The following is a 13,047-nucleotide window of genomic DNA, read 5'->3' as shown; positions in this document are numbered from 1 at the left end:
TACCCCGCTCCTTGCTTTCCGGGCTCTGCGGGGCTGGTTCTCTGTGCCGTGTGCCGAAGGATCGGGCCGCCTTGTGGGCCCCTGATGGTTGATCCCTGCTCTGTGCTCCTTTACGCCTATGAAATCGTGTCTACCGTTTTCTCGACGTTGACGTCGTGAGTGCCGATTCACTCCGTTGTCAACGGCGGATCCCGGACCACGGCACCGCTGTTGGCTCTGCTCACGTTCGCCCTGTTGCGGAGTGCAGGATTTTTTCCGGTTTCCTTACCGGAACGTCCCTGTCGGCGCAGAGCACTGAGGGGCGCGACAGCGCGCGGAGCCCTGGGAGGATGGTGATTGTGTCGCCTCTCTGCACGGCTAACTCCTCTCCCCCGGCTGCGGGGTTCGGGGTCTGTGCGTTTTGTCAGCAGTTCTTCCTAGCTGTCCTGACCTACCGATTGTGCCCTGCACTATGCCCCTTTCTTTGCCTGTTTGGGACTACGGAATCCTTGACGTTGACGTCGTTAGCGCGGGTTAAGTCCACTTACGGATACGCTTTTCTGGACCACAGCAACGCTGTGGGTTGGCTGGCCCAGCAGGCCCTCTTGCAGAGCTGCTGATTTCACAGGTTTCGCTCCTGCAAAGTCTCTACTGACACACAGCCCTAGAGGAACACAGCTGGGTGTCGTTTTCAGGGACCCAGTGGTTTCCTTTCCACCCTGGATGGGTTCTTTCTCTCCCTGCCTGCCTGGCTGCTCTCTGCCACCTGCAGAGTTGGTTCCCTGTGGTTTCACTATGAGATGTGCTACGACGGTCCCACCCACTGATTGTACCGTGCACGGTGCCCCCTTTCCCGTATTTCATTTGGTGTACGACGACGGTATTTTTGAGTGTGACGTTGCTAACGCAGATTAAGTCCCTCTTCAGTTTGGGCTTGTTGGGGCCCAGCCAGGCTCGGGGCTTTGCCTTCCCTAGACCGGTTGCACCCTGTCGGATTTCTCCGATTTCCCTCCGGGAGTGTGTCTGTGAGCATAGAGACCCAGTGGTGTTTGTGGGGGATTATTTCAGGGACCACTTGGTTTCCTCCCCCCTGAAGCCCTAAATGATGTGCCCCTGCTGCAAGGAGAGTTCTCCCTACGTATTGCCAATAGTTCCTGCCACAGACTTCTCACTGGTAGGTGGTGTCTTGCACTGAGCTCCTTGCTGTGAATTTGTTCCGTGGACGGATTTTTGGACAGTGCCGTCAGTGCACATGCATCTGCGTGCCTAACGGTGTTTGGAGCCCTGCACCGTCGTTGGCCCAGCTGTAGTTTGCCCTGTGTGAGCGAGTGTGCTTTCTCCGGTTTCTTCTCCAGCAGTGTTCCTTGCGTAGAGCCCCTGTGGAGTTGGTTGTGCGGTGATTTTCGGCACAACCTGATTTCCAGCGCCCCCCCCCCCCACGCCCCCGCACCGCTACTTGCTGGCCCCCTGCTGCAGGGAGAGTTCTCTGTAGGATTTGCTAATAGTTGCTGCCACATACTTCTGAGCAGTGGGTTGTTCCGTGTACTTTGCCCCTTTTTTCGTATTTCATTCGGGTTACGGATTTTTTGACGGTGGCGTTGTTGGTGTGCTAGAACTCCGGCTTCAAATTCGCGTTTTCGCACCCCTGCAACGCTGTTTTCTCTGCGGGGGCTGGCCCTGTGGCGGTGGGTGTGATTTCTCCGGGTTGCTCTCTAGCAACGTCTCTCTGGGAGCAGAAGGCTAGAGGGGGTGCCGGGGCGCTGATTTCAGGGAGACCCGTGGGGTCGTCTCCTCCCTGCGGGGTTCACTGGTCGGCCCCGCACCCCCACCCCGCCACAGGGTGGCTTCTCTCTTTGCTTTGCTCCTGGTTCTCCCTACCTTGTCCTGTGGTGGTGATTGCTCGTTGCTCCGTGCCCGTTGATTCGTATTTCTTTCGCGTTTACCGTTTCACTTGAGTTTGTGGGTTGCGGGTAATTCCGTTTTCAAGTACACGGACTTTTTTTTTGTTTGTTTTTGACGTCCGGTTTGCATCCGCGCAGCAGGGAGAAGAGCATAAATACCGAGGCTGCTGGTACGGCTGAAGGCTTTGGCTCGTGCATCAGCTCAGACGCTTGTGTCCTCCTGGTCCGAGGTCTCTGCGATGGAGCAGCACTTTCTCGACGTCGTGAATCCGGCCTGGGATGCCGCTGAGTGCGCGCCACATTCCCGGCGTCCGTGGTGGCCGATCTCCGAAGATTCCGCGCCGCGGCCGCTGCCTCTCTACCCGGTACTGGGAGAGGGGGCAGGCCCCGGTGGCGCTTACGACGGGCAACTGCTTTGCAGTCCTTGTTGGCGGCTGCCCTCGGTCTACGAGCGGTACAGACGCTCTACGGGTGACCAGAGCCCCTGGGAGGCAAGCCCCGCGCAGCCCAGGCCCAGCGTCTCGCTGGAGACGCTAGAGACGCTGGAGACCCCAGCAGCAGCCGCCAGAGAGCCTGAGCCCGCAGAGGAAAGCGCGTCCCAGCCGATTGCACAGGCCCTGAGGCCCAACGCTGGAGACGGACTGCAGATCGCCGAGAACGTAGAAGGCGCGCGCCCTGCAGAGCGCCGTCCCTCTCGGCGTCCCGCCGGATGGTGCCCGCACCCGGATTTCTCAGGCTGCCTGCGCTGGATCCGTCGCGCTGTCTGCACCCTGAGCCGCGCGGCTGCTGGCTGCTGCGCGGCCTTCTTGGACGTGAAAGAGCCCTGAGATCGCAGCGGGCAGGGAGCCTTTGGGGGCCGTCCGCGGCACAATAAAATGGCGTGGTGTTCCTTCAGTGTCCCCTGGCAATTATCGTCTCTTTGTCCCGGCAGCCCTGGTCTTGCCGTGTCCTCGCTCGCTGCGTCCTCTACACTTCTTGCTTTTATTTTCTTTGCTTTTACTGTCGCTGCTCCATACTGGCTCTAATGACTGACAGTCACTGGTACTAACCGGCTGCGTTCATTACAGACTTTTACTTTTGGACGCGTTTACTTACACAGAGGACGTTAGAGCGGGTCAGCTCCGCTGTCAACTACGAGCGTTTGGTTGATGGACAAGGCTCAGTGCCCTCGGCTCTCTGGCACCTCTCGGCCGACGCAAGGCAGCCGATTTCTCCGGTTTCTCTCCAGCAACGTGTCTGGCGGCAGAGCTCTGGACTGCGGGCTGTGTGCCTACTTCAAGGAGACCGTTGCTTGCCTCGCCTCTCTACCCCGCTCCTTGCTTTCCGGGCTCTGCGGGGCTGGTTCTCTGTGCCGTGTGCCGAAGGATCGGGCCGCCTTGTGGGCCCCTGATGGTTGATCCCTGCTCTGTGCTCCTTTACGCCTATGAAATCGTGTCTACCGTTTTCTCGACGTTGACGTCGTGAGTGCCGATTCACTCCGTTGTCAACGGCGGATCCCGGACCACGGCACCGCTGTTGGCTCTGCTCACGTTCGCCCTGTTGCGGAGTGCAGGATTTTTTCCGGTTTCCTTACCGGAACGTCCCTGTCGGCGCAGAGCACTGAGGGGCGCGACAGCGCGCGGAGCCCTGGGAGGATGGTGATTGTGTCGCCTCTCTGCACGGCTAACTCCTCTCCCCCGGCTGCGGGGTTCGGGGTCTGTGCGTTTTGTCAGCAGTTCTTCCTAGCTGTCCTGACCTACCGATTGTGCCCTGCACTATGCCCCTTTCTTTGCCTGTTTGGGACTACGGAATCCTTGACGTTGACGTCGTTAGCGCGGGTTAAGTCCACTTACGGATACGCTTTTCTGGACCACAGCAACGCTGTGGGTTGGCTGGCCCAGCAGGCCCTCTTGCAGAGCTGCTGATTTCACAGGTTTCGCTCCTGCAAAGTCTCTACTGACACACAGCCCTAGAGGAACACAGCTGGGTGTCGTTTTCAGGGACCCAGTGGTTTCCTTTCCACCCTGGATGGGTTCTTTCTCTCCCTGCCTGCCTGGCTGCTCTCTGCCACCTGCAGAGTTGGTTCCCTGTGGTTTCACTATGAGATGTGCTACGACGGTCCCACCCACTGATTGTACCGTGCACGGTGCCCCCTTTCCCGTATTTCATTTGGTGTACGACGACGGTATTTTTGAGTGTGACGTTGCTAACGCAGATTAAGTCCCTCTTCAGTTTGGGCTTGTTGGGGCCCAGCCAGGCTCGGGGCTTTGCCTTCCCTAGACCGGTTGCACCCTGTCGGATTTCTCCGATTTCCCTCCGGGAGTGTGTCTGTGAGCATAGAGACCCAGTGGTGTTTGTGGGGGATTATTTCAGGGACCACTTGGTTTCCTCCCCCCTGAAGCCCTAAATGATGTGCCCCTGCTGCAAGGAGAGTTCTCCCTACGTATTGCCAATAGTTCCTGCCACAGACTTCTCACTGGTAGGTGGTGTCTTGCACTGAGCTCCTTGCTGTGAATTTGTTCCGTGGACGGATTTTTGGACAGTGCCGTCAGTGCACATGCATCTGCGTGCCTAACGGTGTTTGGAGCCCTGCACCGTCGTTGGCCCAGCTGTAGTTTGCCCTGTGTGAGCGAGTGTGCTTTCTCCGGTTTCTTCTCCAGCAGTGTTCCTTGCGTAGAGCCCCTGTGGAGTTGGTTGTGCGGTGATTTTCGGCACAACCTGATTTCCAGCGCCCCCCCCCCCCACGCCCCCGCACCGCTACTTGCTGGCCCCCTGCTGCAGGGAGAGTTCTCTGTAGGATTTGCTAATAGTTGCTGCCACATACTTCTGAGCAGTGGGTTGTTCCGTGTACTTTGCCCCTTTTTTCGTATTTCATTCGGGTTACGGATTTTTTGACGGTGGCGTTGTTGGTGTGCTAGAACTCCGGCTTCAAATTCGCGTTTTCGCACCCCTGCAACGCTGTTTTCTCTGCGGGGGCTGGCCCTGTGGCGGTGGGTGTGATTTCTCCGGGTTGCTCTCTAGCAACGTCTCTCTGGGAGCAGAAGGCTAGAGGGGGTGCCGGGGCGCTGATTTCAGGGAGACCCGTGGGGTCGTCTCCTCCCTGCGGGGTTCACTGGTCGGCCCCGCACCCCCACCCCGCCACAGGGTGGCTTCTCTCTTTGCTTTGCTCCTGGTTCTCCCTACCTTGTCCTGTGGTGGTGATTGCTCGTTGCTCCGTGCCCGTTGATTCGTATTTCTTTCGCGTTTACCGTTTCACTTGAGTTTGTGGGTTGCGGGTAATTCCGTTTTCAAGTACACGGACTTTTTTTTTGTTTGTTTTTGACGTCCGGTTTGCATCCGCGCAGCAGGGAGAAGAGCATAAATACCGAGGCTGCTGGTACGGCTGAAGGCTTTGGCTCGTGCATCAGCTCAGACGCTTGTGTCCTCCTGGTCCGAGGTCTCTGCGATGGAGCAGCACTTTCTCGACGTCGTGAATCCGGCCTGGGATGCCGCTGAGTGCGCGCCACATTCCCGGCGTCCGTGGTGGCCGATCTCCGAAGATTCCGCGCCGTGGCCGCTGCCTCTCTACCCGGTACTGGGAGAGGGGGCAGGCCCCGGTGGCGCTTACGACGGGCAACTGCTTTGCAGTCCTTGTTGGCGGCTGCCCTCGGTCTACGAGCGGTACAGACGCTCTACGGGTGACCAGAGCCCCTGGGAGGCAAGCCCCGCGCAGCCCAGGCCCAGCGTCTCGCTGGAGACGCTAGAGACGCTGGAGACCCCAGCAGCAGCCGCCAGAGAGCGTGAGCCCGCAGAGGAAAGCGCGTCCCAGCCGATTGCACCGGCCCTGTGGCCCAACGCCGGAGACGGACTGCAGATCGCCGAGAACGTAGAAGGCGCGCGCCCTGCAGAGCGCCGTCCCTCTCGGCGTCCCGCTGGATGGTGCCCGCACCCGGATTTCTCAGGCTGCCTGCGCCGGATCCGTCGCGCTGTCTGCACCCTGAGCCGCGCGGCTGCTGGCTGCTGCGCGGCCTTCTTGGACGTGAAAGAGCCCTGAGATCGCAGCGGGCAGGGAGCCTTTGGGGGTCGTCCGCGGCACAAGGGGCTCCGTTTCCAATAAAATGGCGTGGTATTCCTTCAGTGTCCCCTGGCAATTATCGTCTCTTTGTCCCGGCAGCTGTGGTTTGTGCCGTGTCCTCGCTCGCTCTGTACTCCGCACTTTTTGCTTTTCTTGTCTGGCTTTTACTGTCGCTGCTCCATACTGGCTCTAACTGACTGACAGTCACTGGTACTAACCGGCTCCGTTCATTACAGACTTTTACTTTTGGACGCGTTTAGCTACACAGAGGACGTTAGAGCGGGTCAGCTCCGTTGTCAACTACGAGCGTTTGGTTGATGGACAAGGCTCAGTGCCCTCGGCTCTCTGGCACCTCTCAGCCGATGCAAGGCAGCCGATTCCTGCGGTTTCTCTCCAGCAACGTCTCTGTCGGCACAGCTCTGGACGGCGGGCTGTGTGGCTACTTTAAGGAGACCGTTGGTAGCCTCGCCTCTCTACACCGCTCCCTGCTTTCTAGGATCTGCGGGGCTGGTTCTCTGTGCCGTGTGCCGAAGGATCGGGCCGCCTTGTGGGCCCCTGATGGTTGATCCCTGCTCTGTGCTCCTTTACGCCTATGAAATCGTGTCTACCGTTTCCTCGACGTTGACGTCGTTAGTGCCGATTCACTCCGTTATCAACGGCGGATCCCGGACCACGGCACCGCTGGTGGCTCTGCTCACGTTCGCCCTGTTGCGGAGTGCAGGATTTTTCCGGTTTCCTTACCGGAACGTCCCTGTCGGCGCAGAGCACTGAGGGGCGCGACAGCGCGCGGAGCCCTGGGAGGATGGTGATTGTGTCGCCTCTCTGCACGGCTAACTCCTCTCCCCCGGCTGCGGGGTTTGGGGTCTGTGCGTTTTGTCAGCAGTTCTTCCTAGCTGTCCTGACCTACCGATTGTGCCCTGCACTATGCCCCTTTCTTTGCCTGTTTGGGACTACGGAATCCTTGACGTTGACGTCGTTAGCGCGGGTTAAGTCCACTTACGGATACGCTTTTCTGGACCACAGCAACGCTGTGGGTTGGCTGGCCCAGCAGGCCCTCTTGCAGAGCTGCTGATTTCTCAGGTTTCGCTCCAGCAAAGTCTCTACTGACACACAGCCCTAGAGGAACACAGCTGGGTGTCGTTTTCAGGGACCCAGTGGTTTCCTTTCCACCCTGGATGGGTTCTTTCTCTCCCTGCCTGCCTGGCTGCTCTCTGCCACCTGCAGAGTTGGTTCCCTGTGGTTTCACTATGAGATGTGCTACGACGTTCCCACCCACTGATTGTACCGTGCACGGTGCCCCCTTTCCCGTATTTCATTTGGTGTACGACGACGGTATTTTTGAGTGTGACGTTGCTAACGCAGATTAAGTCCCTCTTCAGTTTGGGCTTTTTGGGGCCCAGCCAGGCTCGGGGCTTTGCCTTCCCTCGACCGGTTGCACCCTGTCGGATTTCTCCGATTTCCCTCCGGGAGTGTGTCTGTGAGCATAGAGACCCAGTGGTGTTTGTGGGGGATTATTTCAGGGACCACTTGGTTTCCTCCCCGCTGAAGCCCTAAATGATGTGCCCCTGCTGCAAGGAGAGTTCTCCCTACGTATTGCCAATAGTTCCTGCCACAGACTTCTCACCGGTAGGTGGTGTCTTGCACTGAGCTCCTTTCTGTGAATTTGTTCCGTGGACGGATTTTTGGACAGTGCCGTCAGTGCAGATGCATCTGCGTGCCTAACGGTGTTTGGAGCCCTGCACCGTCGTTGGCCCAGCTGTAGTTTGCCCTGTGTGAGCGAGTGTGCTATCTCCGGTTTCTTCTCCAGCAGTGTTCCTTGCGTAGAGCCCCTGTGGAGTTGGTTGTGCGGTGATTTTCGGCACAACTTGATTTCCAGCGCCCCCCCCCCACGCCCCCGCACCGCTACTTGCTGGCCCCCTGCTGCAGGGAGAGTTCTCTGTAGGATTTGCTAATAGTTGCTGCCACATACTTCTGAGCAGTGGGTTGTTCCGTGTACTTTGCCCCTTTTTTCGTATTTCATTCGGGTTACGGATTTTTTGACGGTGGCGTTGTTGGTGTGCTAGAACTCCGGCTTCAAATTCGCGTTTTCGCACCCCTGCAACGCTGTTTTCTCTGCGGGGGCTGGCCCTGTGGCGGTGGGTGTGATTTCTCCGGGTTGCTCTCTAGCAACGTCTCTCTGGGAGCAGAAGGCTAGAGGCGGTGCCGGGGCGCTGATTTCAGGGAGACCCGTGGGGTCGTCTCCTCCCTGCGGGGTTCACTGGTCGGCCCCGCACCCCCACCCCGCCACAGGGTGGCTTCTCTCTTTGCTTTGCTCCTGGTTCTCCCTACCTTGTCCTGTGGTGGTGATTGCTCGTTGCTCCGTGCCCGTTGATTCGTATTTCTTTCGCGTTTACCGTTTCACTTGAGTTTGTGGGTTGCGGGTAATTCCGTTTTCAAGTACACGGACTTTTTTTTTGTTTGTTTTTGACGTCCGGTTTGCATCCGCGCAGCAGGGAGAAGAGCATAAATACCGAGGCTGCTGGTACGGCTGAAGGCTTTGGCTCGTGCATCAGCTCAGACGCTTGTGTCCTCCTGGTCCGAGGTCTCTGCGATGGAGCAGCACTTTCTCGACGTCGTGAATCCGGCCTGGGATGCCGCTGAGTGCGCGCCACATTCCCGGCGTCCGTGGTGGCCGATCTCCGAAGATTCCGCGCCGCGGCCGCTGCCTCTCTACCCGGTACTGGGAGAGGGGGCAGGCCCCGGTGGCGCTTACGACGGGCAACTGCTTTGCAGTCCTTGTTGGCGGCTGCCCTCGGTCTACGAGCGGTACAGACGCTCTACGGGTGACCAGAGCCCCTGGGAGGCAAGCCCCGCGCAGCCCAGGCCCAGCGTCTCGCTGGAGACGCTAGAGACGCTGGAGACCCCAGCAGCAGCCGCCAGAGAGCCTGAGCCCGCAGAGGAAAGCGCGTCCCAGCCGATTGCACAGGCCCTGAGGCCCAACGCTGGAGACGGACTGCAGATCGCCGAGAACGTAGAAGGCGCGCGCCCTGCAGAGCGCCGTCCCTCTCGGCGTCCCGCCGGATGGTGCCCGCACCCGGATTTCTCAGGCTGCCTGCGCTGGATCCGTCGCGCTGTCTGCACCCTGAGCCGCGCGGCTGCTGGCTGCTGCGCGGCCTTCTTGGACGTGAAAGAGCCCTGAGATCGCAGCGGGCAGGGAGCCTTTGGGGGCCGTCCGCGGCACAATAAAATGGCGTGGTGTTCCTTCAGTGTCCCCTGGCAATTATCGTCTCTTTGTCCCGGCAGCCCTGGTCTTGCCGTGTCCTCGCTCGCTGCGTCCTCTACACTTCTTGCTTTTATTTTCTTTGCTTTTACTGTCGCTGCTCCATACTGGCTCTAATGACTGACAGTCACTGGTACTAACCGGCTGCGTTCATTACAGACTTTTACTTTTGGACGCGTTTACTTACACAGAGGACGTTAGAGCGGGTCAGCTCCGCTGTCAACTACGAGCGTTTGGTTGATGGACAAGGCTCAGTGCCCTCGGCTCTCTGGCACCTCTCGGCCGACGCAAGGCAGCCGATTTCTCCGGTTTCTCTCCAGCAACGTCTCTGGCGGCAGAGCTCTGGACTGCGGGCTGTGTGCCTACTTCAAGGAGACCGTTGCTTGCCTCGCCTCTCTACCCCGCTCCTTGCTTTCCGGGCTCTGCGGGGCTGGTTCTCTGTGCCGTGTGCCGAAGGATCGGGCCGCCTTGTGGGCCCCTGATGGTTGATCCCTGCTCTGTGCTCCTTTACGCCTATGAAATCGTGTCTACCGTTTTCTCGACGTTGACGTCGTGAGTGCCGATTCACTCCGTTGTCAACGGCGGATCCCGGACCACGGCACCGCTGTTGGCTCTGCTCACGTTCGCCCTGTTGCGGAGTGCAGGATTTTTTCCGGTTTCCTTACCGGAACGTCCCTGTCGGCGCAGAGCACTGAGGGGCGCGACAGCGCGCGGAGCCCTGGGAGGATGGTGATTGTGTCGCCTCTCTGCACGGCTAACTCCTCTCCCCCGGCTGCGGGGTTCGGGGTCTGTGCGTTTTGTCAGCAGTTCTTCCTAGCTGTCCTGACCTACCGATTGTGCCCTGCACTATGCCCCTTTCTTTGCCTGTTTGGGACTACGGAATCCTTGACGTTGACGTCGTTAGCGCGGGTTAAGTCCACTTACGGATACGCTTTTCTGGACCACAGCAACGCTGTGGGTTGGCTGGCCCAGCAGGCCCTCTTGCAGAGCTGCTGATTTCACAGGTTTCGCTCCTGCAAAGTCTCTACTGACACACAGCCCTAGAGGAACACAGCTGGGTGTCGTTTTCAGGGACCCAGTGGTTTCCTTTCCACCCTGGATGGGTTCTTTCTCTCCCTGCCTGCCTGGCTGCTCTCTGCCACCTGCAGAGTTGGTTCCCTGTGGTTTCACTATGAGATGTGCTACGACGGTCCCACCCACTGATTGTACCGTGCACGGTGCCCCCTTTCCCGTATTTCATTTGGTGTACGACGACGGTATTTTTGAGTGTGACGTTGCTAACGCAGATTAAGTCCCTCTTCAGTTTGGGCTTGTTGGGGCCCAGCCAGGCTCGGGGCTTTGCCTTCCCTAGACCGGTTGCACCCTGTCGGATTTCTCCGATTTCCCTCCGGGAGTGTGTCTGTGAGCATAGAGACCCAGTGGTGTTTGTGGGGGATTATTTCAGGGACCACTTGGTTTCCTCCCCCCTGAAGCCCTAAATGATGTGCCCCTGCTGCAAGGAGAGTTCTCCCTACGTATTGCCAATAGTTCCTGCCACAGACTTCTCACTGGTAGGTGGTGTCTTGCACTGAGCTCCTTGCTGTGAATTTGTTCCGTGGACGGATTTTTGGACAGTGCCGTCAGTGCACATGCATCTGCGTGCCTAACGGTGTTTGGAGCCCTGCACCGTCGTTGGCCCAGCTGTAGTTTGCCCTGTGTGAGCGAGTGTGCTTTCTCCGGTTTCTTCTCCAGCAGTGTTCCTTGCGTAGAGCCCCTGTGGAGTTGGTTGTGCGGTGATTTTCGGCACAACCTGATTTCCAGCGCCCCCCCCCCACGCCCCCGCACCGCTACTTGCTGGCCCCCTGCTGCAGGGAGAGTTCTCTGTAGGATTTGCTAATAGTTGCTGCCACATACTTCTGAGCAGTGGGTTGTTCCGTGTACTTTGCCCCTTTTTTCGTATTTCATTCGGGTTACGGATTTTTTGACGGTGGCGTTGTTGGTGTGCTAGAACTCCGGCTTCAAATTCGCGTTTTCGCACCCCTGCAACGCTGTTTTCTCTGCGGGGGCTGGCCCTGTGGCGGTGGGTGTGATTTCTCCGGGTTGCTCTCTAGCAACGTCTCTCTGGGAGCAGAAGGCTAGAGGGGGTGCCGGGGCGCTGATTTCAGGGAGACCCGTGGGGTCGTCTCCTCCCTGCGGGGTTCACTGGTCGGCCCCGCACCCCCACCCCGCCACAGGGTGGCTTCTCTCTTTGCTTTGCTCCTGGTTCTCCCTACCTTGTCCTGTGGTGGTGATTGCTCGTTGCTCCGTGCCCGTTGATTCGTATTTCTTTCGCGTTTACCGTTTCACTTGAGTTTGTGGGTTGCGGGTAATTCCGTTTTCAAGTACACGGACTTTTTTTTTGTTTGTTTTTGACGTCCGGTTTGCATCCGCGCAGCAGGGAGAAGAGCATAAATACCGAGGCTGCTGGTACGGCTGAAGGCTTTGGCTCGTGCATCAGCTCAGACGCTTGTGTCCTCCTGGTCCGAGGTCTCTGCGATGGAGCAGCACTTTCTCGACGTCGTGAATCCGGCCTGGGATGCCGCTGAGTGCGCGCCACATTCCCGGCGTCCGTGGTGGCCGATCTCCGAAGATTCCGCGCCGTGGCCGCTGCCTCTCTACCCGGTACTGGGAGAGGGGGCAGGCCCCGGTGGCGCTTACGACGGGCAACTGCTTTGCAGTCCTTGTTGGCGGCTGCCCTCGGTCTACGAGCGGTACAGACGCTCTACGGGTGACCAGAGCCCCTGGGAGGCAAGCCCCGCGCAGCCCAGGCCCAGCGTCTCGCTGGGGACCCCAGCAGCAGCCGCCAGAGAGCCTGAGCCCGCAGAGGAAAGCGCGTCCCAGCCGATTGCACCGGCCCTGTGGCCCAACGCCGGAGACGGACTGCAGATCGCCGAGAACGTAGAAGGCGCGCGCCCTGCAGAGCGCCGTCCCTCTCGGCGTCCCGCCGGATGGTGCCCGCACCCGGATTTCTCAGGCTGCCTGCGCTGGATCCGTCGCGCTGTCTGCACCCTGAGCCGCGCGGCTGCTGGCTGCTGCGCGGCCTTCTTGGACGTGAAAGAGCCCTGAGATCGCAGCGGGCAGGGAACCTTTGGGGGCCGTCTGCGGCACAATAAAATGGCGTGGTGTTCCTTCAGTGTCCCCTGGCAATTATCGTCTCTTTGTCCCGGCAGCCCTGGTCTTGCCGTGTCCTCGCTCGCTGCGTCCTCTACACTTCTTGCTTTTATTTTCTGGCTTTTACTGTCGCTGCTCCATACTGGCTCTAATGACTGACAGTCACTGGTACTAACCGGCTGCGTTCATTACAGACTTTTACTTTTGGACGCGTTTACTTACACAGAGGACGTTAGAGCGGGTCAGCTCCGCTGTCAACTACGAGCGTTTGGTTGATGGACAAGGCTCAGTGCCCTCGGCTCTCTGGCACCTCTCGGCCGACGCAAGGCAGCCGATTTCTCCGGTTTCTCTCCAGCAACGTGTCTGGCGGCAGAGCTCTGGACTGCGGGCTGTGTGCCTACTTCAAGGAGACCGTTGCTTGCCTCGCCTCTCTACCCCGCTCCTTGCTTTCCGGGCTCTGCGGGGCTGGTTCTCTGTGCCGTGTGCCGAAGGATCGGGCCGCCTTGTGGGCCCCTGATGGTTGATCCCTGCTCTGTGCTCCTTTACGCCTATGAAATCGTGTCTACCGTTTTCTCGACGTTGACGTCGTGAGTGCCGATTCACTCCGTTGTCAACGGCGGATCCCGGACCACGGCACCGCTGGTGGCTCTGCTCAGGTTCGCCCTGTTGCGGAGTGCAGGATTTTTTCCGGTTTCCTTACCGGAACGTCCCTGTCGGCGCAGAGCACTAGAGGGGCTCGACAGCGT

General features: G+C 59.0%; 4 protein-coding genes across 4 annotated transcripts; all 4 read left to right on the top strand.

The window, feature by feature from the left end:
• Positions 1 to 2,119: 2,119 nt before the first annotated feature.
• On the top strand, positions 2,120 to 2,707 carry LOC128780225 (annexin-2 receptor-like). The gene has a single exon (XM_071220717.1). The coding sequence runs from the start codon at positions 2,120 to 2,122 to the stop codon at positions 2,705 to 2,707; it is 588 nt and encodes a 195-aa protein (XP_071076818.1).
• A 2,597-nt stretch (positions 2,708 to 5,304) lies between these two features.
• On the top strand, positions 5,305 to 5,892 carry LOC139440722 (annexin-2 receptor-like). The gene has a single exon (XM_071220716.1). It carries the CDS (start codon positions 5,305 to 5,307, stop codon positions 5,890 to 5,892), a length of 588 nt encoding a protein of 195 aa, XP_071076817.1.
• A 2,611-nt stretch (positions 5,893 to 8,503) lies between these two features.
• On the top strand, positions 8,504 to 9,091 carry LOC139440721 (annexin-2 receptor-like). The gene has a single exon (XM_071220714.1). The coding sequence runs from the start codon at positions 8,504 to 8,506 to the stop codon at positions 9,089 to 9,091; it is 588 nt and encodes a 195-aa protein (XP_071076815.1).
• Positions 9,092 to 11,686: 2,595 nt separating this feature from the next.
• LOC139440720 (annexin-2 receptor-like) lies at positions 11,687 to 12,256 on the top strand. Its single transcript, XM_071220713.1, has one exon. It carries the CDS (start codon positions 11,687 to 11,689, stop codon positions 12,254 to 12,256), a length of 570 nt encoding a protein of 189 aa, XP_071076814.1.
• Positions 12,257 to 13,047: the final 791 nt, after the last annotated feature.

The sequence above is a fragment of the Desmodus rotundus genome, chromosome 1 (assembly GCF_022682495.2).
Source record: "Desmodus rotundus isolate HL8 chromosome 1, HLdesRot8A.1, whole genome shotgun sequence".
In the NCBI taxonomy this organism is placed as follows: Eukaryota; Metazoa; Chordata; class Mammalia; order Chiroptera; family Phyllostomidae; genus Desmodus; species Desmodus rotundus.
This window is presented reverse-complemented; position numbering and strand designations above follow the sequence as displayed.